Source organism: Macaca nemestrina, chromosome 4, assembly GCF_043159975.1.
Source record: "Macaca nemestrina isolate mMacNem1 chromosome 4, mMacNem.hap1, whole genome shotgun sequence".
In the NCBI taxonomy this organism is placed as follows: domain Eukaryota; kingdom Metazoa; phylum Chordata; class Mammalia; order Primates; family Cercopithecidae; genus Macaca; species Macaca nemestrina.
The window spans coordinates 113915119-113940878 of NC_092128.1; the positions used below are offsets into that span (position 1 = coordinate 113915119).

At 42.5% G+C, this 25760-nt stretch overlaps 1 protein-coding gene across 13 annotated transcripts in view; it reads left to right on the top strand.

Annotated features, from left to right (window-relative positions):
• LOC105494192 (HECT, C2 and WW domain containing E3 ubiquitin protein ligase 1) overlaps positions 1 to 25760 on the top strand; it is a 468767-nt gene that overhangs the window by 324441 nt on the left and 118566 nt on the right. For 9 of the 13 annotated variants that reach the window (XM_024796674.2, XM_011762395.3, XM_011762393.3 and 6 more), the window contains 3 exons: positions 16335 to 16477; positions 20830 to 20930; positions 22532 to 23887. In XM_024796674.2, the coding sequence (XP_024652442.2) occupies positions 16335 to 16477; positions 20830 to 20930; positions 22532 to 23887 (1600 nt within the window). The remainder of the gene's footprint in view (positions 1 to 16334; positions 16478 to 20829; positions 20931 to 22531; positions 23888 to 25760) is intronic. The other 4 variants (XM_011762396.3, XM_011762400.3, XM_011762392.3 and 1 more) reach the window with 1 other exon arrangement.

Here is a 25760-nt window from a genome sequence, read left to right on the forward strand (position 1 = left end):
TGACAGTGTGATACCACTGCACACTCACCAGTGTGCAATGGTGTGGCCAAACTGAAGAATATCAACAGTGATGGCTGCTGGTGAGGTGTGGAACACAGACTCTCTGACTCTGCTGATAGGAGGCAGGGAGCAAGGACATCAGTTAGGAGACAATTACAGAAGCCAGGTGGGAGATGAGGAAGCCTGGATCAGGCTGAGGCATGAACACAGACAAGTGTGGAGGTAAATATACTTAGCCACAATCCCTCATTTTTGTCTTCTGGTCTCCTCAATATCCCTTTGCTTATCTCCCTACAGTACGTTTAAACTAGGGCTCTGGTGTGTGAGAAGAACATCACACAAACAGTACAAGGAGCTCAGGCTGTTTTCTAATGCTGATGCTGTCTGTGAGACATTAAATATTACATTGCCGGGCGCGGTGGCTCACGCCTATAATCCCAGCACTTTGGGAGGCCGAGGCGGGCGGATCACAAAGTCAGGAGATCGAGACCACGGTGAAACCCTGTCTCTACTAAAAATACAAAAAATTAGCCGGGTGCGGTTGTGGGCGCCTGTAGTCCCAGCTACTCGGGAGGCTGAGGCAGGAGAATGGCGTGAACCCGGGAGGTGGAGCTTGCAGTGAGCCGAGATCGCGCCACTGCACTCCAGCCTGGGCGACAGAGCGAGACTCCGTCTCAAAAAAATAAATAAATAAATAAATATTACATTGGTGGAAACGTAATTGCGGCTTTACCATTAAAAGTAATGGCCAAAATTGCAATTACGTTTGCACCAACCTTACCAAAACATTACCAAACAATTTAAGCATAACCAAAACATTACCTACAATTACCCAAACCATTGCCAGACTTGAAGAGTCAAATATGGGCATAAACACCAGGGGTCAGGGTTGGAGCTGAACCTTTAGAGTATACTTCTTGTTTTTTATTGTTTTTTGTTTGTTGGAGTTTTGTTTTGTTTTGTTTTGTTTTTGTTTTTGTTTTTTTGAGAAGGAGTCTCATGCTGTCACCCAGGCTGGAGTGCAGTGGTACAATCTTGGCTCACTGCAACCTCCGCCTCCCAGGTTCCAGCAATTCTCCTGCCCCAGCCTCCCGAGTTGCTAAGATTACAGACACACACCACCACGCCTGGCTAATTTTTTTTGCATTTTTAGTAGAGATGGGGTTTCACCATGTTGGTTAGCCAGGCCGGTCTTGAATTCCTGATCTCAGGTGATCCGCCCGCCTCAGCCTCCCAAAGTGCTGGGATTGCCAGCATGAGCCACGGCATCCGGCTTTTTGAGGATACTTCTTGATGCCGAGTGCTTTACCAGAATTATATATACCATTACATTGTTTACCAGAGTTACCACATTTAATCATTTCAAGAACATCATGCGTAAATGAGAATGAGACTTATTAGAAAGGGAAATTGCCAAAACCTTATTGATGGAGCAGAACAAACAGCCAGGTTAAGCTAAAAGCCCCATTGCCTGGAGATAAATCGCAGTGCCTGGCCAAGACTCGTGGTCACAATTGCTAAATGATTACTGTCATCAGCCAGCCCCAAGGAGTTCTAAACAATCTCTGATTGGTTTAAGATAGATCATTCACTTCAGTCCTGACTGATTAGAGATTATGAGATAATTTAATCAGACATTAAAGTGTGCTTTTGAGCTGGACAAAGTAAACATAGTGTCATTAGCACAAAAATCACATTTATGGAAGAAAATCAGTCTCTGAAATGCAGAGCTGGTACTGGTGGTGAGTGTGTGAGCAGCCCTAAGGACGGCATTATTTCCCCAGGACAGCAGTTTCACAAATGATTTTTTAAGTCCCCAGACGTAGACAACCATCATCTAAGTACAAAATCGGTTCTTTTGTTAGTAAAATCAGCTGCTGAACCATTTTATGAAAGGAACTCATGAATGGAACACCAACAAAAAAATACAGGGGACACGCTCCTGTTTACACGGGGTGGGAGACTAGAGGTACGGCCTCTTGTTCTACGGTGATGCCTGAGGCTCATTCACTGAACCTGGGACCCAGAGACACACTGTTTGGTATTCACTTGCCAAAGTGTTCCTTGTACTTGTCTGTTAGCATCATTTTTCAGCTTCTGAGGACATAAGATAGAGTTTTTGAGAGCAGCAGTAAAACTTGAAAACCATTGCCAATGTCTTATGGAGGAATAGAGTGAGCTGGGCAAGGGTTAGCTTGGCACATCCATCCATGGTGGTGGGTGGTGAGCTGGAACCACCTCATGTGAGCTGACAGGAGCCAACCGTGCGCATCTCTTCCCAACTCCACATTCAGTGAAATCAGCCATCGTGGGAGTATTTACACCACGAAAATTAGCAAACACTACAGATTGGAGCTGGAACTGGGTGCCTTGTTCATTGATTGAAATTTGTTAAGCTGAAGACTAACATTAAAAGTGACGTCCTCTAAGACCGGTACCAAAAATCCAAGGTGGGGCTAGAGTCTGAGGAGAGCAGATCTAAGTAGATTTCTAAGCATGAAGGCTTCAGAAGAACATGAAACCAGGTACAGACAGAGCCAAGGGAGTATCTAGAAACGAGGAAATACAAGAATCAGGAATGATGGAGCAGGCAGGTGGGAGAGAACCAAAGACATTTCAGAGACGGTAGGCAGTTAGTTGTCTTTGGCATATCTACATAAAACGGCCACAGCAGAAATTCCACTTCAGCCAGGCTCATCTCTGACTGTGAATCCATCCTTTTGGGGGCCCTCTTAGTAGGTCCCCATCTTTGTCTCCATCAGGCTTGTCTTGCTGGAAGAAAATAACTATGCTCCAATGACAAATCTCAAGTCATGACAGGCTTTGCTCCGTGTAGCTTTCTCAGCATTTTTCAGGACAATGGGTTATTAGCCTGGAAAAAAAGTTACTAAAAAAATATGAACAGGCCAGGTGCAGTGGCTCACGCCTCTAATCCCAACACTTTGGGAAACTAAGGTGGTAGGATTGCTTGAGTCCAGGAGTTCAAGACCAGACTAGGCAACATAGCAGAACCCCATCTCCACACACAAAAAATTTTAAATTAGCTGAGCATGGTGGTGTGTGCCTGTAGTTCCAGCTACTCAGGAAGCTGAGGTGGGAAAATGGCTTGAGCCTGGGAGGTCAAGGCTGCAGTGAGCCATGATCACACCACTACACTCCAGCCTGGGTGGCAGAGCAAGACCTTGTCTCAAAAATAAATTTAAAAATAAATAAAATAAAAACAACAGTCTTTTCAAAGTTAAAAATATCAGGAAAAATCAATAGAGTTCTTGTCATATTATAAATTACTTTAAATTGCGATTTTGTAACAACTGAATTACTGTGGTTATGCTATTGATTTCATGTATTATGTAATTATTGCTATACTAATACCATGATTAATTAGCTTATCTCACATTTTCTGGGATTTTTTTTAAATTTTAAGCCCAGAACAGGAGCAGAGAAGGTATTATGTATCTTGTAAAAGCTTATAACAAACATTAAGTTATTAATGCATCCATTCTTGACTAAGAGAACATTATATATTAGGGAGGAATTAATGGGCATGGGTATAACTTAGTGTGTTTTTGAGAGAAACATACAAACAGAATTAATACAGCACAAGTCCAGTGATTATACAGAGTAATCAAAAGGGGATATTATGCAGCCTGCCGGTAATGTGGAACAGTGGAATGGCAAAGCCATAAAGCCATAGCAATGGAGTTGCAATAAGCTTTTAAGCCCAGTTAATATAATTGAGGACATTTGAATAGAAGGGGATATTTTATATATTTACCAAGACACTCACATACACACACACACACACACACACACACACGTGTACATATATGCAGATGTACACATGTGGATGGATGGATAGATAGATAGATAGATAGATAGATAGATAGATGCTTTATTGAGCAGCCTCAATTCAGTAGGGTATCTTAATAATGTCTTGGGCCACATTCCGTAACCTTCTGGTCACTTGTATTTATAAGTAATCCAATCAAGTCTAATTTTATATTCAGCTTACATCTCTTGTTTCTTGCCCCAGCCTCCTGTGCCATCCAGTACAGGTCAGAATTGTGGTTTGAGGGTCTTGGAAATTGTCTTGGTTCATTTTCTGTTGCTGTAATGGAATACTACAGGCTGGGTAATTTATAAATAAAAGACGTTTATTCAGCTCACAGTTCTGGAAGCTGGGAAGTCCAGTAGCATGGCACTGGCATCTGGTGAGAACATAGTAGAAAGACAGAAGCAGAAGCAAGAGACAAGAGAAAGGAGAATCAGGCCAAAGTCGTTCTTTTTATCAGGAACCCATTGATAATTAATGCTTTCAATAATGGCATTAATTAATTTGTGAGGGCAGAGCCTTCATGATCTAATCACATCTCAAAGGCCCCACCTCTAATATTGTTATAATGGCAGTTAAATTTCAACATGAGTTTTGGTAGGGATATTCAAGCCATCACAGAGAAGAAAGAGGACATATATTATTTTGTCCCTTTTTTCTACTCCAGCACCTTTGAGAGAAAACAGAGTCATGGAAAGGGATTTAGAGATCGCCCTCAACTTTTCTCTGCAAGGATTATGGCTGCATTGTTGGGACTGGGATGAGGAGAGACGGAGTCAAAATTTTCTTACTAACAAGCTGTCTGATGGGATAAGGAGGGTATCTGGCCCCAATGGTTGACCAATCATGGGGCACTTAATGACCTGAGTTTTCCTATGAGCACAAAAGTGCCAAATCTGAGGTCACAGAACATCCTTTTACATCCATGTTTATATATAGATACACTTCCAAATATTTGCATCCCTTCTAGTACTGAAAACATAAAAAATACATATAATACAGCAAGATAAAATGTATTTAAATATAGGTGAGAAACAGGAAACCAGGGAAATGTTTTAGTAAAAAGTAAGATGAAATAAAGTTAGTATATAAGGTGAATGTCAAACGTCTTGCACACCCTCCTGAATAACATTAGAAATGACCGAGGAGAAAGGGTCTCTTGATTTCAGAGGAGGGATCATATGGATAGCACTTGGCCTGGAAGACATATTTTAGTATTTTTCATACAAATACTGTTTTTGATTTGCAGCTAATTTTATTTAGGATTTTTGTAATTATCTATGTTAATAAAATGCCTTTCATTTCTTTTCTTATGCTTGTTCAGTTTATATCAAAGATGTCTTATCTTTAGAAAATGATTTGGGTAGCTGTCCCTTTTTAAAAATTGTCTTGGTTGGCTTATATAAGACAGGGATTATCTGATCCAATAAGTTTTGGTAAAATATACTTATAAGGTGTTCCAGTTACACGACGTTTGATTATCAATTCAATTATTTGTTATTTATTCAGGTTTTCTATTTCCTCTTGAATTAATTTAAAAATTTTTATTTTCTAGAATATATATATTTTCTATATAAATATATAAATTAAAATGCTATATAATTAAAATTTATATAGAAATTTTATTTCTATATTTATTTCTATATAAATATTAATTTATATAAATTTTATTTATATAGAAATAAAATTTCTATATAAATAGTAGCACTGCATACTATCTTGCAAATTCACAATGCGCCTTTGTATAATTAAAGGCTTTGAGACACCTAACAGTAAAGAAATCTCTTCACCCTTTTAACCTAGTACTTCTCTTCAGAGTTCTTTTTCTTAGAATTGTCAACATCACATAGAAACCAGTTTCAGAGATCTACATCATATACTGATTTAAACATCAACTGTCAACAAGTAACTTCATATTTGTTCAAAATATATCTCTATTCTGCTGTTACTTGCCCTAATTTAGACTACTGCATTAGGTTTCTATCAGTATGTAATAAATTGCCACAAATTTAGTAACTTATAAGAGCAGCCATTTATTATCTCACAATTCTATAGGTCGGAAGTCTGGGCACAACCTGAGTTCTCTGCTCAGGATCTCAGAGGCTGAAATCAAGGTGTTAGTCCACTTGTGTTCTCATCTAGGGGTTTGTCTGGTGAAAACATTGTTACCAAGATCATTCAGGTTGTTGGCATAATTGAGATCCTTGCTAGTTATTGGCCAGAGCAATCCTTGACACCTGACCCTCTCCATCATCAAAGCCAGTGATGGAGAATGTCCCTTGCATTGAATCCTTCTCACATTTGTCCCTCTGACTTCAGACAGGGCCCACTCTTTTTGTTTTTAAGGGTTGATCTAATTAGCTCAGGCCCACCCAAATAATCTCCCCTTTGACTGATGAATTCAAGGCCAGTTGCTTGGTAATCTAATCACAGCTTGGCATCCAACACATTCACGGGCCCCACCTGCACCCAGTGGAAGGGGATTATACAGGGTGTATACACAGGGAGCAGGAATCTTGAGGACCATCTCAGAATTCTCTCTACCACATTTATTATCCTTCAGTGCCAACCTGTGTAGGTGGCCACACCCCACACCAGATGAAGAGTCACTTGGCCTCCTCTTCAGAGAAGTCCATCACTATAATATAATCCTTAGATTTTCTGCCAAAACAATAACTGGTATGAGTTGGGCTTTGAGTGTGCCATCTAGCATGCATAAAGGAGTATATTTAAGCTGACCCACAACCTTGGATTGTATTCCATTTTTGCAGTATCATTATCCAGTTACCACAGGAAGTTGCCATTCATTCATTTCCTCATTTATCATTGTGCTCAGTTCGTCGCGTGTGGTTTCTGTGTACGAAGCTTTTCTGTGTTTCAGAGATATAACTTTACTGGCAATTGTAAGAGAGAAGCTGAAGACAGGGACACCAGTTAAGAAGTTATTACAGGACAAGCAATGACAAGACCCACACCTAGACCAGTGGCAGTGGAAGTAAAGAGAAAAGAATGGACTCTGGAGTGAGGAAGAAAATTTAGACTCACTGACTGATTGGGCTCCTGAAGGTTGACCAAGGGTTGATCAAGGTTGACCAAGATATGCAGATGAGGAGCATCATGGATGATGACAGTTTACCAACAAAGCACGTGCAGAAGGCAAAGTTAGAATAATAGCTCTTTTCTTCCTTCTGTGTTCTGGGTACTTTAAAGTAGGCACAAGAAGATCAGTTAACATTGCTTATGATCACACAGCAGATTTTGTTCTTGGTTTCCAGTCTGTTCATCCAATCCTATGCTTTCTTTATAGGTGTTTAAGTGAATCATCTCCAGAAGTAAAAGATTGGAGATATACATATGGATATAAATATAGATATGGATACAGATATAGACAGAATACATATATGTGTAATATGTGTATGTGTATATGTATATATATAAGTATGCACAGATATATAATATGCAAATATATAATATACACACTTTTATATATAATATACAATTATATACATATTACCTATTTAAACACACACACAGAGATCTTACTTCCCATTCTCCCAAGTTACAACTAAATATTGGCCTAATTTGCCATAGCAGTACCTATAAATAAAAATATTATTATTCTATTTTGTGGCTGAGGATTCTCATATGGAGAGAGATGGTGAAGGCTTGACAAAAATACAGCTTATTGGCCAGGCACGGTAGCTCAAGCCTGTAATCCCAGCACTTTGGGAGGCCGAGACGGGCAGATCACAAGGTCAGGAGATCGAGACCGTCCTGGCTAACACAGTGAAACCCCGTCTCTACTAAAAAATACAAAACTAGCCGGGCGAGGTGGCAGGCGCCTGTAGTCCCAGCTACTCGGGAGGCTGAGGCAGGAGAATGGCATAAACCCAGGAGGCGGAGCTTGCAGTGAGCTGAGATCCGGCCACTGCACTCCAGCCTGGGCAACAGAGCGAGACTCTGTTTCAAAAAAAAAAAAAGAAAAAGAAAAGAAAATCCAGCTTATTTGCTCTTATGCAAATATTTCAAGAAGAAATATAAACTTTCCATATATGTATATATGCAAATTCCCTGCAGTTAGGCTTACGTCTCAGCAGTATGGTCAGTATGGTCTCTGGCATTTCCTTCCTAGGATAGAGTCAAACCACACACTACTGGGAGGGGCAGATCTTCTCCCATGACCAGACTCCAAGGGCACCACTTCTTAATCTAAAACGCTGTTATGTTGCTCGCGAGATGGGGGAAGAATGCTCCTGATTCAATTCCTGCTCTACTAATGGAGTTGTCTATCATTGTCCTTGACTTTAGACAGCACTATTTTTGAATGTCATTTTTAAACCTAATGACTAGTGCCACCTGAATTGAAAGTCACATACATCGCAAGGTTCTAAGGAAAAGTAGCTGTAGTTCACATGCTCCATTTGCTTCTTTCCTGTTCTTTCTCCTCCAGGGAGAACTTTTACACAGAAAGCACCAAGCTCAGTCCATTTAATTCCCATTAGTAATAAATAATGGTGTTGGCTGAATGGTACCAGGCAGCCTCTTGTGAATGAAACCTGTGTTTCATTTCCCCCGTTTATATCTGGCTGCAAGAGAGGAGAGACAGAGCTAGATGCCAGGCTAACCGATGTCACGACTTATATCACACAATTAAGACCACCCTTCCTCCACATCGTGAGGTATCTAATCTCCACTTCTGATTGGTATTCCTGCCTGACTCTTGAATATCCTCTACCCCTTCAAACTTCACACAACCCAAATCAAATTAACTTTCCTTACCAGTTTTCCATCCTTAACCTTTCCTGAATTTCATAAATTTATGAGTGTGCATAAATGAATCATTCTACCTCTGTTCTCACAGACTGGAGTCATCTTTTCTCATACCTCTCCCTAAATGAAAATACTAAGTGAAAATACTTTCTAACTCACGTCTGAAATTTCTCACGAAGTTTTCTCCTTTTTGATTATAGCATCACCCTCACATCCATATTCTTAATCATCTTAGCTACATTGAGGCAATAATGGGTCCCCACTATTTACTCTGCCACAGCCAGTAAAACTCTTTCTACCCGTGGCACAATCTTCCCTTTGTATTATCAACAATAAAAGCAGATCAAGTTAGGAAAAATTGCTAAGTTTATTGTCACACAAAAAGTACAGATTACAATCTGGGAGACTTCAAACCAAGTGGTAAGAAGCTCCACTAAGCAGTTACAACATAAAGCATAAAGGAGGAAGTATTTTGAATTTTTTCATGATTGGCTGTTATACATTATCATTTTTCTTTTCAAGCAAAACAGAGCTGTTTAAGACGATTTGTCTATAGCTGGCTGGTTTAATTTCGCTGAATCTTGTGGAGAAGGATGTTAAAGCTTACATTTTGTGTTTGTAATTAGAAAGAACCTTTCAGGGAAATTAAGATGACAAGTTTGGGTTACATGGTAATGGGCAGTTGGCCTTGGGGTATATCTAGACTGTGGCCTCTATTTTTATTTTTCTTTATTATGATGATGATGATTATTACTATTATTGAGATGGAGTCTTGCTCTGTCCCCCAGGCTGGAGTGCAGTGGCCTGATCTTGGCTCACTGCAAACTCCGCCTCCTGGGTTCAAATGATTCTCCTCCCTCAGCCTCCTGAGTAGCTGGGATTACAGGCGCCCACCACCACACCTGGCTGATTTTTGTATTTTTAGTAGAGACGGGGTTTTACCATGCTGGCCAGGCTAGTCTCAAACTCCTGACCTCAAGCATTCCTTCCGCCTCGGCCTCCCAAAGTGCTGGGATTACAGGCATGAGCCACCATGCCCAGCCCCATTTTTATTTTTCTTTAACAATGCCCAAGACCTACAATTCTCCAGATGATCAAGGTCGACATGAATGACTCATAGTTTCCTTGACCACTGCAATCTCTTTGACCTTCAATTCCATTCACCACGAGCCATCCATTCCTGCACTTATACCCTAGATCTTGTTAAAATATCACAAGCCCTCCAGCCCTGTACAGTCTTCTATCCTTCCATACCCAGGCCCCCATTTCCATCATTCTGTTCCTTCATTGCTTTGGGACACACATTCAGCCCCTCTCTGCATTCCTAGCTATGTTACTATGTCCCCACATGCTCTCAATCTTGGGAATCCAGGCTTGGGAATTTGTGACCTCTTCCTCCCCCACGTGCCATAACTCTCACTGACATTTAACCAGTCCACACTCTGCCACCCTTTTCTCCTTGCCTGCTAGTCTTCCCCCGACCCCAACTTTGCGCTTACCTTACCTGATCTGCCTCCTCCAGGCCTGACCCATCTATGGGCCACCCCTCAGCACTGCCGCAGTGACTTCTCTACACTGCAGATCTGAGTATATCATTTGCATGGTGCAGATCCTTCAGTTGCTCCCAGATGCCTTCAGGATAAGTCCAAGCTCTGGCCAGGAGGCTGTTCATGGTCTGGATTCTACTTATCTATTCAGTTTCATCCACAACCAGATCCTTCAATATGACCCAGATGTAGTAAGCCACTTTCAGTTCCCCAAGGGACTCACGTACTCTGTGAACTTCAGCCCTTGCCCATGGCACCCCTCTACCTGGAATGTTCCTCCCACCCCTTCTTCATCCCACCGATACTTGCTCTTTTGTTTGTTTGTTTGTTTGTTTGAGACGGAGTCGCGCTCTGTCACCCAGGCTGGAGTGCAGTGGCACGATCTTGGCTCACTGCAACCTCCACCACCCGGGTTCAAGCAATTTTCCTCTAAAAGTAGCTGGGATTACAGGCGCCTCCCAAGTAGCTGGGATTACAGATGCCTGCCACCATGCCTGACTACTTTTTGTAATTATTAGTAGAGACAGGGTTTCGCCATCATGGCCAGGCTGGTCTTGAACTCTCAACCTCGTGATCCACCCGCCTTGGCCTTCCAAAGTGCTGGGATTACAGGCGTGAGCCACTGCACCTGGCCAATTGTTTATTTTTTAAGACTCAGTTAAAGCATTATTTTCTCTGGGAAATCATCTCTACCTGTCCACTGTGCTGGGCCTTTGGGAAGCCTTACTATAGTATCTTCTGCTTTGTCATTGTCTGCCTGCAGTGTAACACTCTGAAGTCTAGAGTTGGAGGCTTTGGCCCCAGCACTCCAGCACAGAAGGGTGGTAGCTGTGTCCCAGCACCCAGCTCAGAGCCAGTGCCCAACAAATGTTTATGAATGAATGGAAACAACTTTCCCCCCTTTATTTACCAACATTCTCCTAATCTCTGCCTAAATTGCTCATTATGCAACTGCTACCAGTTTACTTAATTGCCAATTAAATATTTCCTTTAGTTAGTTACCCAGTTTTAATTTCATTAAGTTCAATTTATAAAAGTTCTGTTTTAGAGGCGATCTACCTCAGATCTTTTCTGAAGCAAAATGGAATATAATAAGTTAAGCATCGTACTTCTATAAATGGCCTATTGAGTAAACAACACAAATAAAATAAATAATATCCTCCTATATTGCAGCACCAGCCCTAATATCTCTCTGGAAGATTGAATATGATAGGAGCACATCAGTGGTTTTCAACAAGGGTGATTTTGTTTCCCCAAAAGACATGAGGCAATGACTGGAGACATTTTTGGCTGTCATATCTAGGCGGGTGTCACTGGCATCTAATGGGTAGAGATCCACTTCCATCCACTGCCATTAATAAGAATGCCAACAAAAAACAAGCTATTAAACTCAGGCTTGAAGAATGCTTTACAGATCATTGGACTAAATATTGAGGCCACAGAGGATGATTTAGATTTGGTGTAAGAAATATTTTCCTAACTGTAACATTATTTGATATTAAAATAGATTATTACTGAGAGAACAGTAGTTCTCCACCCAGTTGCACAGTGGAGTCACCTGGGAACCTTTAAACACTACCAGTGTCCCGCTCTCTCAAGGGAGTCTAATATAGTCAAGAGTGGGACCCAGTAATGGGTACTATTGTGGAAGCTTCCAGATTATTCTGAGAACCAAGGCTAAGACCCACTGGTCAAAGAAAAAGTAAGAATCCCAACACCTGCACTTAAACAAAAGAAAGCTTTACTTTTAGCCAGAAGGGCCCTTGACCCTGTAGGAATACTATATGCATCATGCTTGCTCATAATGGCCCCAGCGGTGGGCCTTGTACAGCTGTCTTCCTGGTGTTGCTGCTCAGTTGGAAAGATCTGACAGTTGAGTCCTAAAGTGAAGCCAAGAAAGAGAATTCAGACTCTGATGAAGAAATGACCTAAGGAACTTTCTTTTCTGACCGGAGTGTCAATAGTCTTTTGTTTAGGACAGTTTCACGGCTTGTGAGGAGGTGAGGAGCCATTTATTCACTGGTTGGCCCAAGCATGTGTCACAGTTGCTCTGAAAAGCTCAGATCACAAGGTAAAGGACAAAGATGGAAAATAGCCAGACATCAGACCCCCAAGGATGCCCAGGATTGGCTTTGTCATTTCCACTCTGGCTTTCTTTCACCAGTGAGGTAAGATGCAAGGAGATAAAATTCCCAAACCAGCAGAGGGCTCAGGGCAACAATATATACTTTAAAAAAAAAAAAAAAAAACCTTTTGCAGATATAGTTCACAAATTTGTCTTTTAACCAAGAAGTGGCCGTTTCTCTGGAAACAAAGAGTGGGCATTAGTAATAGGATAATCATAGCTTTTGTCTGCATGCTAAGCATTTGAAATAAGCCTATAGATTACTACAGACAGCCGTATAGGATTACTGGTCATTAAGAGCCAGCTGAAATGAGTTAGTAAACTTAAGAAAGTTCAATAACCAGAGAATCAAAAGGAGAAGGTGATAGTAAATCATGGGGCAGGTGGGGTCTGGAAAGAATAGGAATGGAGAGGGAAGAAACTTGGTCTAACATGGCGTGGGCCTTCTTTTCCCATTCTACAGGTGAAAATGCTGAGGTTTGGAGTGATTGTGAATGACAGAGTCCAAAACTTGGATGTGCAGAGCTAGGAATAAAACTGAGTTTACCTCACTCCAAAGTTTCTCCTTCGGAGCCTTGAAGTAAAGGCCAAGTCAGGGTAGCCAGGTGAAATCCATGATACTGGCTTGAGGCCCATGGGTGCAGGTAGCTTGTCCACAAACAGACAGACTTTTACATTTTCAGGACTACTCACTAGTTCTTAACAGAACCTGACCTAGCTGGGGGTCTACATGGACTCCAGTAACCACGGCATGGAGACAAGGGCCTCGTGGGGAGAGAGGTCGGTGTCTGGGATGAAGGGGTGGGTGTGTGAAGAGAGTTTAAGAAGAGAGTTGTGGAGGGAGGAAAGAACCCAGAAGCTCCCACTAAGTTTAATAATACATTTTGATAAGTTAACTTCAGTGTCCCATGTAGGCTACTGTGGGTAGAAATAGTCTCATTTTAATAAAGGTGATTATGTTTTTCCTTGTGAAAATAATAGGTGCTCATTCTAGAAAGCGTGGAAAATACAGAAAAAGGAAATGGGGGAAAATATATTCTTACTTGGTAAAACAACTGTTATAAAATCTGTTGTAATTTTTTCCAGTCTTCTTTTATTCATACAATTCATATTATTATGATCATGAATTGTATTTGTCCTGATTTTGTTACTTAACACTGTAAAACAAGCATTTTCCATCTCATTAGCATTTAGTGTTACATGTAATTATACATATTTATATATAAATTATTATAATTTAGAAAAGTATAAACTATTATTTGTGCATGTCACAATGTACCTAACCTATTGTTGGGCATTTAGATTAGAAGATATATTATAATACACTCCAGAATGGAATAACTGGACAAAAGATATAGAAGTTTTAAGGACCTGAGACAATCAGCAGGGCTGGATTCTCACTTAGGAAGGCCTTTTTAGAGTAGTACCTATTCCTGGGTTTGATCCTCAAACTTGACATGCCCATAATTCAGTTTTCTTAGTACTGGGAATGATTAGTTCTTAGGAGTTATATAGGAGTTAACTAAAACTAATTTATAATGGCAATCAGATGTACCTCATGGTTACTGTGGAACTCATTAGCACTGTTTGTCAAATATTTCTTCGGTCCATCTCCCAGGTACTCTATAGGATTATACTTCCTGCTCCCTGAGGGTGGCTGGGGCCTGTGTCTAGTTCTGAGGAGCTGTGTTTGGAAGTGAATACTTATTTGCAGGGGGAGCTCTTTTTGCCTCTGTCATTGTAACTGACAATGCTTCAGAGGGTGGCTGCCCCATCAGCCAACAGTGAGAATGTGAGCAAGAAATACAACTTGAAGCCCCTGAGACCTGGAAGTTGGCTGTTAGTGCAGCATGCCCCAGCTCATCCTGACTGCCACAAAGAAGATACTTACGTTAGCATGCCCAACATATTTAATCTCTGTAAATAGAAATCAACTAACGTTAAAAGATTGCTAGGCTGGGCGTGGTGGCTCACACCTATAATCCCAGCACTTTGGGAGGCTGAGGCAGGCGGATCATGAGGTCAGGAGATCAAGACCATCCTGGCTAACACGGTGAAACCCCATCTCTACTAAAAATACAAAAAATTAGCCGGGCGTGGTGGCGGGTGCCTGTAGCACTCGAGAGGCTGAGGCAGGAGAATGGCATGAACCCAGGAGGTGGAGCTTGCAGTGAGCTGAGATCGTGCCACTGCACTCCAGCCTGGGTAAGAGAGGTAGACTTTGTCTCAAAAAAAAAAAAAAAAAAAAAAAAGGTTGCTCTTAAGATTCCTCAGAATAAAAGAAAATATGTATTTATTTCAGGTGTTTCACAGCCTTTGATCAAGGCGACTGTAACATTCAATGTTAATTAAGACTTCTCCTCCCAAGTAGTTTGGGCTGGCCAATGCCAACCTTTACCTTCTGGTGTCTCCTTTTTACACTTGTAATTTTCACGCGCATCCGTGTGAAGAGACCACCAAACAGGCTTTGTGTGAGCAATAAAGCTTTTTAATTACCTGGGTGCGGGTGGACTGAGTCTGAAAAGAGAGTCAGCGAAGGGAGATAGGGGTGGGGCCGTTTTATAGGATTTGGGTAGGTAGTGAAAAATTATAGTCAAAGGGGGTTGTTCTCTGGCGGGCAGGGGTGGGGGTCACAAGGTGCTCAATGGGGGAGCTTCTGAGCCAGGAGAAGGAATTTCACAAGGTAACGTCATCAGTTAAGGCAGGAACACGCCATTTTCACTTCTTTTGTGATTTTTCAGTTACTTCAGGCCATCTGGATGTATGTGTGCAGGTCATGGGGGATATGATGGCTTAGCTTGGGCTCAGAGGCCTGACATTAATATTGACCAAGCCAACTTCTGATGGTCACAGTCTTCCTTTAATTGTTACTGTTTTATTTTAAAAGTCACACCATACACTATTTAACAAATGAATACTTTTTAAAATTTTTGTGTATATTGTTTTGAGATGGAGTCTCACACTGTCATCCAGGCTGGAGTCCAGTAGTGCAATCTCAGCTCACTGCAACCTCCACGTCCCAGGTTCAAGCACTTCACCTGCCTCAGTCTCCCAAAGTAGGTGGGATTATAGGTGCCCACCACCACACCCAGTTAACAAATGAATACTTTAGAATCAAATTAAGTAAAATGTAAAAGACCTGCTTTCTCCTTCCCCTACCAGCCCACTTCCTGGAGTTCAGTTTGGAGCGTCTAGACGTTTTCTCTGCAGTTCAAAGTACAAATGGAATCCTACTCTTTGTATTCTTCTGCACTTTGCTTTATCACTTCATTTCTCGGGTGTCTTTTCATGTTGGTGCATGTTGATTCACCCCTTTCTTTTTAACGATGGAAGAGTTCTCAGTTTCAAAGATTTATCAGCCTTCACTTAACCAGTTTCCTCTTTGTAAACAGTTTTGTGTTTTTCCTCAGTCTTCTGCTATTGTTAGTAATGCTCCAATAAACATCCCTGTTAAATGTATCTTTTGCACACTTGTGCAAGTTAATCCAGAAGGAAATCCCTAAAAATATAATTCTAGGTTGAAGGGATTTGCAGTTTAAATGCCAGTAAATATTGCCAGTTCCCTTCCCAAAGGTCAAATCAATTTGCATTCCCACCAAAACAGTGTGAGAATTCTTGTCTCTTCCCCCTCTCAAGGATACAGGGTATTGCCAAACTTCTAGAAATCTCTTCCATCATAATCATGAAAAGCTATATTGCATTGTTGATTTAAAGTACATTTTCTTAATTACAGGTGAGTTTGTGCTTGTTCTTTCTTTAAGTATGATAATACCTTCAATCAAGTATGGTGAGGCTTTGGTGGCATTCTTTCTCTTTAAAGTGTGCTGATTTTACTGTTTGAATCTCAAAGAATAAGCCTGTTTTTAAGCCCTGAGGAAGCATCTTGTCGCTGCCCCTCATTTACTGAATAAACAGGGTTCACAGCATTTCTAAGACCCTTTATATATATGTATATTATAGCTGGGGTGTTTTACAGTGACAGCATCAAGGCAGATGGACTGGGAATTGGCCAGCCCTCCAACCTCTCAGTTAATTGATGTGACATATTCTTTCATTGCAGCAATTCAGTTTTGTGTCCTTGCCCACTGACGTGCTGGAAATTGAGGTGAAGGACAAGTTTGCCAAGAGCCGTCCCATCATCAAGCGTTTCTTGGGAAAGCTGTCGATGCCCGTTCAAAGACTCCTGGAGAGACACGCCATAGGGTAAACCTGTGACTGAGATCTTACTATCACTAGGTTCCCACCAACAGGCCGTGCCCAAAGGTGGCCTGTAGGCTGCAATAGTATAGTCTCACAGAGAGTCAAAATGTTATCACTATATTTCCTTGGCTTTTCCTACTAATTATGTTGCTTGAGCCAACGTAAGTGTTTGTTCGATTAAACAAACCCTTCCCTTTCCACTTGATGGTGTAACACTGGTTACTTACCCAAGAGAGTAAAGAATCCTATTAAAACTATTAAACAGTATTAAAAGAAGCTGTCAATGGGACATTTTTCTGTACAGGTAGAAACTCAAGTTTGTTTTACTATGAAGAATATTTTTTCATTCATATATCAGTCTGGTATGTAAGATTTAATCATATGTGACATTTCCGTAACAAGATGAAATACTGGGTAACTACAGTAGAGTGTCTTACTTAGAGGACACTAGTATCTGCACATGCTAGATAACATGGATGAGAATTTGAAAGCATGATTCTTACGGAATGACAGCAGTTAAGATGCTCACAGAATTCAATTGCATATGAGAATGGGTTTCGGTTTTGTCTCTTACACATTCATGTCCACTCATGGTTCTCATTAAAGTGGACTATGACCAGATAACAGCCCTATATATAATCTGTATTTCTTTAGGTAACAGGGACTACATTTGAAAACACGAAATAAAGCTTTCTATTGATAAATGTATACTTATATACAATGTAACTCTTACAAAGATAGCAAAAGAATGAGAAAAATATGCAGAATTTCCAAGTATCTTAATTTAAAGTTCTTTGGACTATCAGAAGGACTTTGGAATCACTGATAATTATCACAAAGACATTTATTAATAATTGGAACTTTATGGTGTGCAGGCAGCGGAGTGCACAGAGGCCTGCCACGAACTCTCCAGCCAAAGGGAGCTGAGTTTATGGAGCTGCAGTCACATATCACATGCAGTGTTTGCACTTGTCATTCATGGTTGTGAGGATTAAACAGGCAAAAAGTGTACATAAAGAACTTAGCATGGTCACTGGCACATAGTAGGAACACAAAAGAAAATGGTATTCCTTGTGATCTTTTTTATTTCATTTAGTCCTCATAATGCTTCTGTGACAGCATTATCACCATTCCTCCACGAGGAAACAAGGCTTCAAAAGGATCAATAATTATGTAAACCCAAGGCTTGTGGGTAGCAGAGATCCAGCCGGAGGTCCGACTCTTACCTGTGTCTCTCCAAAGCCCGAGGGCCATCCCTGCACTACAGGCTTCTCTCCGGGTTCCTGGGACTGATTCTCTGGTTTATTGTGGGCCACGCTTTTCATTTCTCTCCTTCTCTGCCCTACTGGCTGCTCTCACAGCTGTTAGCACCTCTGCCAGGGGGTGGGCTGGAGAACAAAAACAGGGGCTGTGTGGAATTCTTTCTACCCCAGCACCTAGTGCACCGCCGCCCAGCATGCATTAGATATCAATTTGTACCTATGGAACAGAACTTCTCTCTCCAGCTCGCTGCAGCCGCAGAGCCCCTCTGCCCTCCCGTGCTGAGTTCTCCTCTAAGTCCAAGCTGCCGGCTCCTATCTTCTTGGCACTGTCCCGCTCTCCCAGCCTCCCACTGTGGAAAGGCACATCCCCAGCTGAAAGCAAGTTTCTGAGGTGGAAAAGGGTGTCCCCGACCAGAAGAAGGTTAGCTATGATTTTCCCAGTGTTCTTGCCACCCAGGGAAATGGAGAGCACAGATCGAGCGTGATTGAGCTTACACCTCTCCAAGAGGCGGCAACAGCAAGCCATGGAGGTGTTTCTCCTCCCACCCTCTTTGATGGGATGACAGACCGCCCTCTGGTGGCGGGGCAGAGCAGCTCCTCCTCCAAAGCCTTCTGCTTCCACAGCCCCTGGGGGCCACTTCTGTACTGCTGCCCCTTCCGGCGGTGTCCCACCGTGGGTAGGAGCAGAGTGTTGGGGTGATGGCCATGGAAGCAGTGGCCATGCAGCCTGAGCTATGGCAGAACCCCAGAGTGCACCCATAACAAAAGTGAATCCACTTTGCACCGCAGCTTCCCTCTGCCCTCAGCACATGCACTCCCCATAAAGCCCCCTGCATCGATGGCTTCTGAAACATTTGGCTCCACCTGTACCGGCTCCCTCCCTGCCCTGAGATACTTGCACCTTTCCCCCCGGGCACACACGCACTCTGATTTCCAATCCTACCTCGATTCCTTGGCCTGTAAAATCCCAGGCTTCAGTTGGCTCTCTGCCTCTAACTCTAACCGTCTCACCTTGGCATTGAAGTGTCACCGTCTGCCTTGAACCATTATTTAGTGGTCCTACCTTATGCCCCCAGCTGGACATAAGCTATTTAAAGGCAGGGGCGATGTATGAAATGCTTTGTATCAACTGCAGCACTTTTCACGTGGCAGGGGCTCAAAAAATATTTGTTGAGTGAGTGAAAAGCAAAAAAAAGAAAAGCCCGGAAAGTAAATGCAAAGCATAATAAATGTAATTTTTGTGCCATTGTCTGATTGTCTTTAGGCCTCCCCTGATTTCAATTAAGTTTTGGGTTCGGGATGTCTTTGTTATGGTCGTAATAGATGTACTTCATAATATTGACCAAAGGCTCTTTCTAAATAGACAAAATACTGAGGTTCCTCCTATTTTTTTCTACATATAATGCTTTACTTAATGGACTTCTGAGGAACTCCAAACACTAAATCATGGCCTATCAAAGAACAATTTTAAGTCAGGGGCTTGTTATTTATCTCATAATGCCAGTGTTTTCTAGAAAGAAACATTAAAACACTATTAGCCAGTGATTTATCTTTTTATTTTCAAGTCACAAACTAATAAATGGAATAAATACAGAGTCATCTGAATAACAACTGGTTTGGGGCTATGTGTTTGTTACTACTGTGTACCCTGGGTTTGTTAACTCCTGAATATCCTAAGGTGGTCACTCTTCCTATTTAGGCCAAGTTAAGGGGCAATTTACTCTGCTGAAGCTGTATTGTTAATGAAAATATAATAGCAAAGTTTCAGGTTGATTGCCTCTAGAAAGTTTTCTTTTTATAATTAAGAAATTGCTTTGAGGGGGTGGAGGGGATGGCACGAAAGTCCAGGGTGGAGACTCGGGGTCCCTACATGTGGAGCCCTGCGGTTGGTGTTAAGTGGAAGTCTCAAGTCAGAGAACCCAACCCACAAGTCTTGCTCTGCTTCATCCTGGAGCAGGTGCCATTCTGTAGCGCCCACAGACTCTCCAGTAACCATGACAGCATCCTTTCTTAGACATTACATATATACCACAAGATATGTATCTGCTGGCACTGTCCATCGTTGAAGACATATTTGGAAAATGGCAATCTGCACAGGAAAAGCAGACCAAGGACATCCGTGTCTTTTTTTATTCTCTCTCTCTCTTTTAGAACACAGGTTGGCAAACTTTTTTGTACAGGGCCAGGTAGTAAATATTTTAGGCTTTGCGAGGCCCACAGTCCCTGTCTAAATTACTCAGCTCTGCCATTATAGCATGAAAGTTGCCACAGACAATATGTAAGCTAACAAGTATGACCGTGCTCCAATTAAACTTTATTTATGGACACTGAAATTTGAATTTCATATAATTTTCACATGCTACAAAATGTTACTCTTCTTTTGTTTCTTTTTCCAATCATTTAAAATATAAAATGTCACAACTGCACAAAAACAGGTAGTGGGCCACATTTAGCCCTTGGGCTGTAGTTTGCCTACCCCTGCTTTAGGATACAGACGGTTAGTTCAACTTAATCATTTTTTACTTTACAATGAATTCAGCAGAAACCATACATCGAATTTTGATTTTTGATCTTTTCCTGCGCTAGTGATACACAGCATGATACTTTTGTGAAGCTGGTAGCAGCAGCAAGCCATAGCTCCCAGTCAGCCACGTGATCACAGGGTAAACAAGTGATACCGTGCTCTACAGTAGACTGTATTCAATAAATTACATGAAATATCCAGTACTTTATTATAAAATAGTTTCGTTTTTGTGTTACGTGATTTTGCATACTTGTAGGTTAATGTAAGTGTTCCGAGCACTTTTAAGGTAAGCTAGGCTAAGCTATGATGTTTGGTAGGCTAAATGTATTGAATGCATTTTTAACTTGCCAGTATTGTCAACTTTTGATGGGTTTATCAGGTCGTAATCCACGGTAGGTCGAGGGGCATCTGTATTCGATAAGGACTTCCTTGCAGTTTTGTATTGCTGTTGAGCACATCAGGACTTCCCTGGGCTTGCCTGCCTCACCCACTGGTGTAGAAAGCACACTGCATGGTCATTATGAGGAGAGGTATTGACCAGAACTGTGATGGTGCTTATTTCCTTCTAGGGATAGGGTGGTCAGCTACACACTTGGCCGCAGGCTTCCAACAGATCATGTGAGTGGACAGCTGCAATTCCGATTTGAGATCACTTCCTCCATCCACCCAGGTATTTTCAGCATGAACTTCATGTCTTGTCCTAGGCTAGTGTATAAGTGTGGTTCCTTTCTCTAAAATACAATAACCATGGTTCTCTCCAGACATATCCTAGGTTTTGTGGTTCTCTATCTTCTCCATTTGAGGCCCAAAAGCCAGTGATCTATTCTGGAAGCCAGGTTGCTGTCCCCCTGATGGAGAAGCTTCTCTTCATTCTAGTGACCCAAAGGTAGAGGTTAGACAGTGGACTGAAGATTAACAGTGAGGCCAACATGGATAGGGATCTCTGTCTTATTTATCATCCTACTCCCAGCACCCACATAGGTGTTTAATCATCACATACATGAATGAATGAATGAATGAATGAATGAATGAACGTGAAACATCTTTCTACCTAGTAACTAGATATAGACTAGCCAGTTGCTGAAGTATGTCATGTTGAAGAACTATAATTGTACAGTGAATTTTTATAATATCACAGAAAAACATGAAAAGTATAAATAGGACAGAAAACTCCAGAATCATCCAATATTCCATTTAATGCTAAACAGATTTCAAAATACGAATGATAATATGCCTCATAATTCTACTTTTGCTCTTCTTCTGTAGCCCCCATACATCTCAATATAGATCACACTGAGAACTGTTAGGACCTCCTGGACCATTTACAAGTTGCTGTTAAGTCTAATGAAGCTCTTGAGGACTTAAAGCCTGGAGTTTATCACTACCCACTCGTTAAACTCCAGGTGTACTTTCCTATGCCACTATACAACTTAGATTGTAAGAAAACACCTTGACTGTTTCATCTTTTCAAATTCAGTCTATTTCTATATTCTGAGAATACAACTGACTCTTCCTTTGGTGTAGCCATAAGGACAGCTTTACAGCTCACCAGAGGGACTGATTTTCTTTAGTGAATTGCACTAGTGCATTTGAAATGGGGAATTTCACATCTGGCAGGAATCCAGTAGAAGAGCTGCAGGAAGGTAGAGTTAAACACTGGCTACTACCCCTTGAATGACTGCTTAGGGTGAAGACCTTGTTTTTTTTTTTAAATTGGAATAAACTCTGAATGTTGGGAACCTTCCAGCCTGAGATATTGAATGACTGTGATTGTTCCCATTCTTCATCCAGCCTTTTTCTTCTCTCTGGTTGCGTGAGAATACCACTTACCCCTTATGCCACCCTGCAGGACCTAAGCATAGGAAACATTCTGAGCAAATGCGATTAACTAAATATAATCATCAAGGAGCTATAAATAACACCACTACTACCCTCATCCCTGGAAGTCATTCCATGTGGCAAACACTGTTGAGCACCTACTATGTGCCCAGAACTGGGTTAGTGCTAGGCTTCGGGCATTTTAACCAAAAGATGAATTCCCTTGAAACAGATTTCAGAAATATATCCATGACTGCAAGTTGTTGTTAACATAGCAAGAGCTCAATCTTGCAGAATTTTTCACTAGAGCTCCGGCCAGTGAGAAACCCTCATCAATCGACATTCAATATCCTAATGTAGAAATCCCTTAGTGATGGCTTACATGTGCCACAGGGTATCCTAACACCACAATGCTCTCTTCTGGGAGAAATGACATATTTTTCTTCCTACCAGCAGATGATGAGGAGATTTCCCTGAGTACGGAGCCTGAGTCAGCCCCCATTCAGGACAGCCCCATGAACAACCTGATGGAAAGCGGCAGTGGGGAACCTCGATCTGAGGCACTGGAGTCCTCTGAGGGCTGGAAGCCAGAGCAGCTGGGTGAGGGCAGTGTCCTGGATGGTCCAGGGAACCAAAGCATGGAGCTTTCCAGACCAGCTGAGGAAGCAGCAGTCATCACGGAGGCAGGAGACCAGGGCATGGTCTCTGTGGGACCTGAAGGGGCTGGGGACCTCCTGGCCCAGGTGCAAAAGGACATCCAGCCTGCCCCGAGTGCAGAAGAGCTGGCCGAGCAGCTGGACCTGGGTGAGGAGGCGTCAGCACTGCTGCTGGAAGACGGTGAAGCACCAGCCAGCACCGAGGAGGAGCCCTTAGAGGAGGAAGCAACGACACAGAGCCGGGCTGGAAGGGAAGAAGAGAAGGAGCAGGAGGAGGAGGAGGGAGATGTGTCTACCCTGGAGCAGGGAGAGGGCAGGCTGCAACTGCGGGCCTCGGTGAAGAGAAAAAGCAGGCCCTGCTCCTTGCCTGTGTCTGAGCTGGAGACAGTGATCGCGTCAGCCTGCGGGGACCCCGAGACCCCGCGGACACACTACATCCGCATCCACACCCTGCTGCACAGCATGCCCTCGGCCCAGGGCGGCAGCGCCGCAGAGGAGGAGGACGGCGCGGAGGAGGAGTCCACCATCAAGGACTCCTCGGAGAAGGATGGGCTCAGCGAGGTGGACACGGTGGCCGCTGACCCGTCTGCCCTGGAAGAGGACAGAGAAGAGCCCGAGGGGGCTACTCCAGGCACGGCGCACCCTGGCCACTCCGGGGGCCACTTCTCCAGCCTGGCCAATGGCGCCGCCCAGGACGGCGACACGCACCCCAGCACCGGCAGCGAGAGCGACTCCAGCCCCAGGCAAGGCGGGGACCACAGTTGCGAGGGCTGTGATGCGTCCTGCTGCAGCCCCTCGTGCTACAGCTCCTCGTGCTACAGCACATCCTGCTACAGCAGCTCGTGCTACAGCGCCTCCTGCTACAGCCCCTCCTGCTACAACGGCAACAGGTTCGCCAGCCACACGCGCTTCTCCTCCGTAGACAGCGCCAAGATCTCCGAGAGCACGGTCTTCTCCTCGCAAGATGATGAGGAGGAGGAGAACAGCGCGTTCGAATCTGTGCCCGACTCCATGCAGAGCCCTGAGCTGGACCCGGAGTCCACGAACGGCGCTGGGCCGTGGCAAGACGAGCTGGCCGCCCCTAGCGGGCACGTGGAAAGAACCCCGGAAGGTCTGGAATCCCCCGTGGCAGGTCCAAGCAATCGGAGAGAAGGTTAGACCTCAAACCTGATCAGAGTGAGAATAGGACCGTCAGGGGGACAAAGGTGTCACCAACAGTTTAAAAACAAGAGGGGCGAGGGATCGGTGTCAAACGGGGTTGCTGGGGCAATGTATGCCTGTCTTATACATATATGTGTGCATGTGTATCTGTGTTTGAGTATAGATGACTGTGAGTAGCTGACACCCCACCATGTCTCAGATACACACAAGGAATTATGACTGGTTGGATGTGAGCGTGCACTTGTATGTGTGCTTCTATGTTTGTTTTAACTAATCACCAGAAGTGGTTAGTGTACATGTTATCCTAGTCTTGACAGCAGCCAGAGCCCCAAGACTAGTATCAAATGATATATGTGGGAAATAATCTATCTACATTAAATGGATAATGTGTAAATATCTGCTGACTTTCAAAGCACATGGAAGATTAGCAATAGATGTTAACATTAGTTGAAGAACAGATTTTACCTCTGTTTTAGAATTCAACTAGCCCATGTACGTACATGTAGATATGTCTAGCCTACATATATTTGTCATTATTTATGTCCACTCAATTCTTGTTATTACTGTTGGTTTTGTTTTGTTGTTGTTGTTGTTGTTGGCTAATGGAAGGGAAAATAACATGATTGTGTATAAATCACTTTGTTTCCGATAAGAATCAAATCCAAAAGCTGCCACCATTAGTTTTAAAACATATTCTGTGTTTTAACCAAAGATGTTCTTTCTTAGTCATGCCTGTGGAATTATATGTGAAATTAATTTGCATTTCCTTATCCAGGAGTGGGAATTGTCTTCCAGTAAAGTGACAGTGGTATGACTGGGAAAAAAAAAATTGAGAAGTCACATAATAATATGAAATAATTCAGTTGTTTTAAAAGAGAAAAACATAGCCTCTGCTATTTTGCTGTTCTGCTGTTGAAATTAGCCTCCAACAAAAGGCGGGGATATTTTCTCTAGATTGTAAGCTCATCAAGGGCCAGAGTTGTGTTTCTTTATGTTTGAATTCTTAGCACCTAAACAATTGTAGGCTGAGGTGCCTACAAACTTTTTTGAACAGGAGCTAAAGTGAGCATTAAAAAAATAATTTTAAGTATTCAATAATGCCCGCTTCTACATTTCAGAAAAAGAGTGAGAGAAGGTGGCACATGCAAAAATGAGAAACGCAAGGAAATTGGTAGAGAAAAAGAAACACAGGCAGAAAGGTCAAACAGACAGCATGGAAAGGCACCCACAAGGAACCGGGATGGAAAATCCCTCTTGTGAGGAGAAGGGAATGGGAAATGCCTTTCTGTCATAAGGATGTTTTGAGGACTTCCTTTATTCTAGGCCAGATGTAATGCACTGGGCACAGGAAAATGGATTGGCATCAGGTGATGTATGGACATTACTCGATAATTACAGCATAATTAAAAATAATACAACAAAAGGAGATTGGGGGATTCCCACATAAAAGGCACACGTAGGAGCTGGCAGGGATGTTGAGTTACAGAGGTCTGCAAACTTTTTCTATGAAGAGCCAGATAGTAAATATTTTAGACTTTGTGGGTCAAGAGGTAAAAAATTAAGTAACTGTTCTCGCTAAAAAGTTTTTAGTACTGAAAAGTGTACTGACACTTTTCTTAGCTCAGAACCATACAACCCTGTTTTAGTGCACAGTCTTTTGGCCCCCATGTTAGGAGATAATCTACACACGGTCAATTGAAACTTGGCTCAGTGTAAATTTATATAAAAGCATGTTTTACAAACAAAAAAGTCACATCCTTGCCCTTGAGAGGTGGAACAGTCTAGCAGGTGGAAGCGCAGAAAGTGTTTCAGGGCCACAGTGGACATCTCTGCATTGGCATTGGCAGTGTCTAAAGAAATGTCTA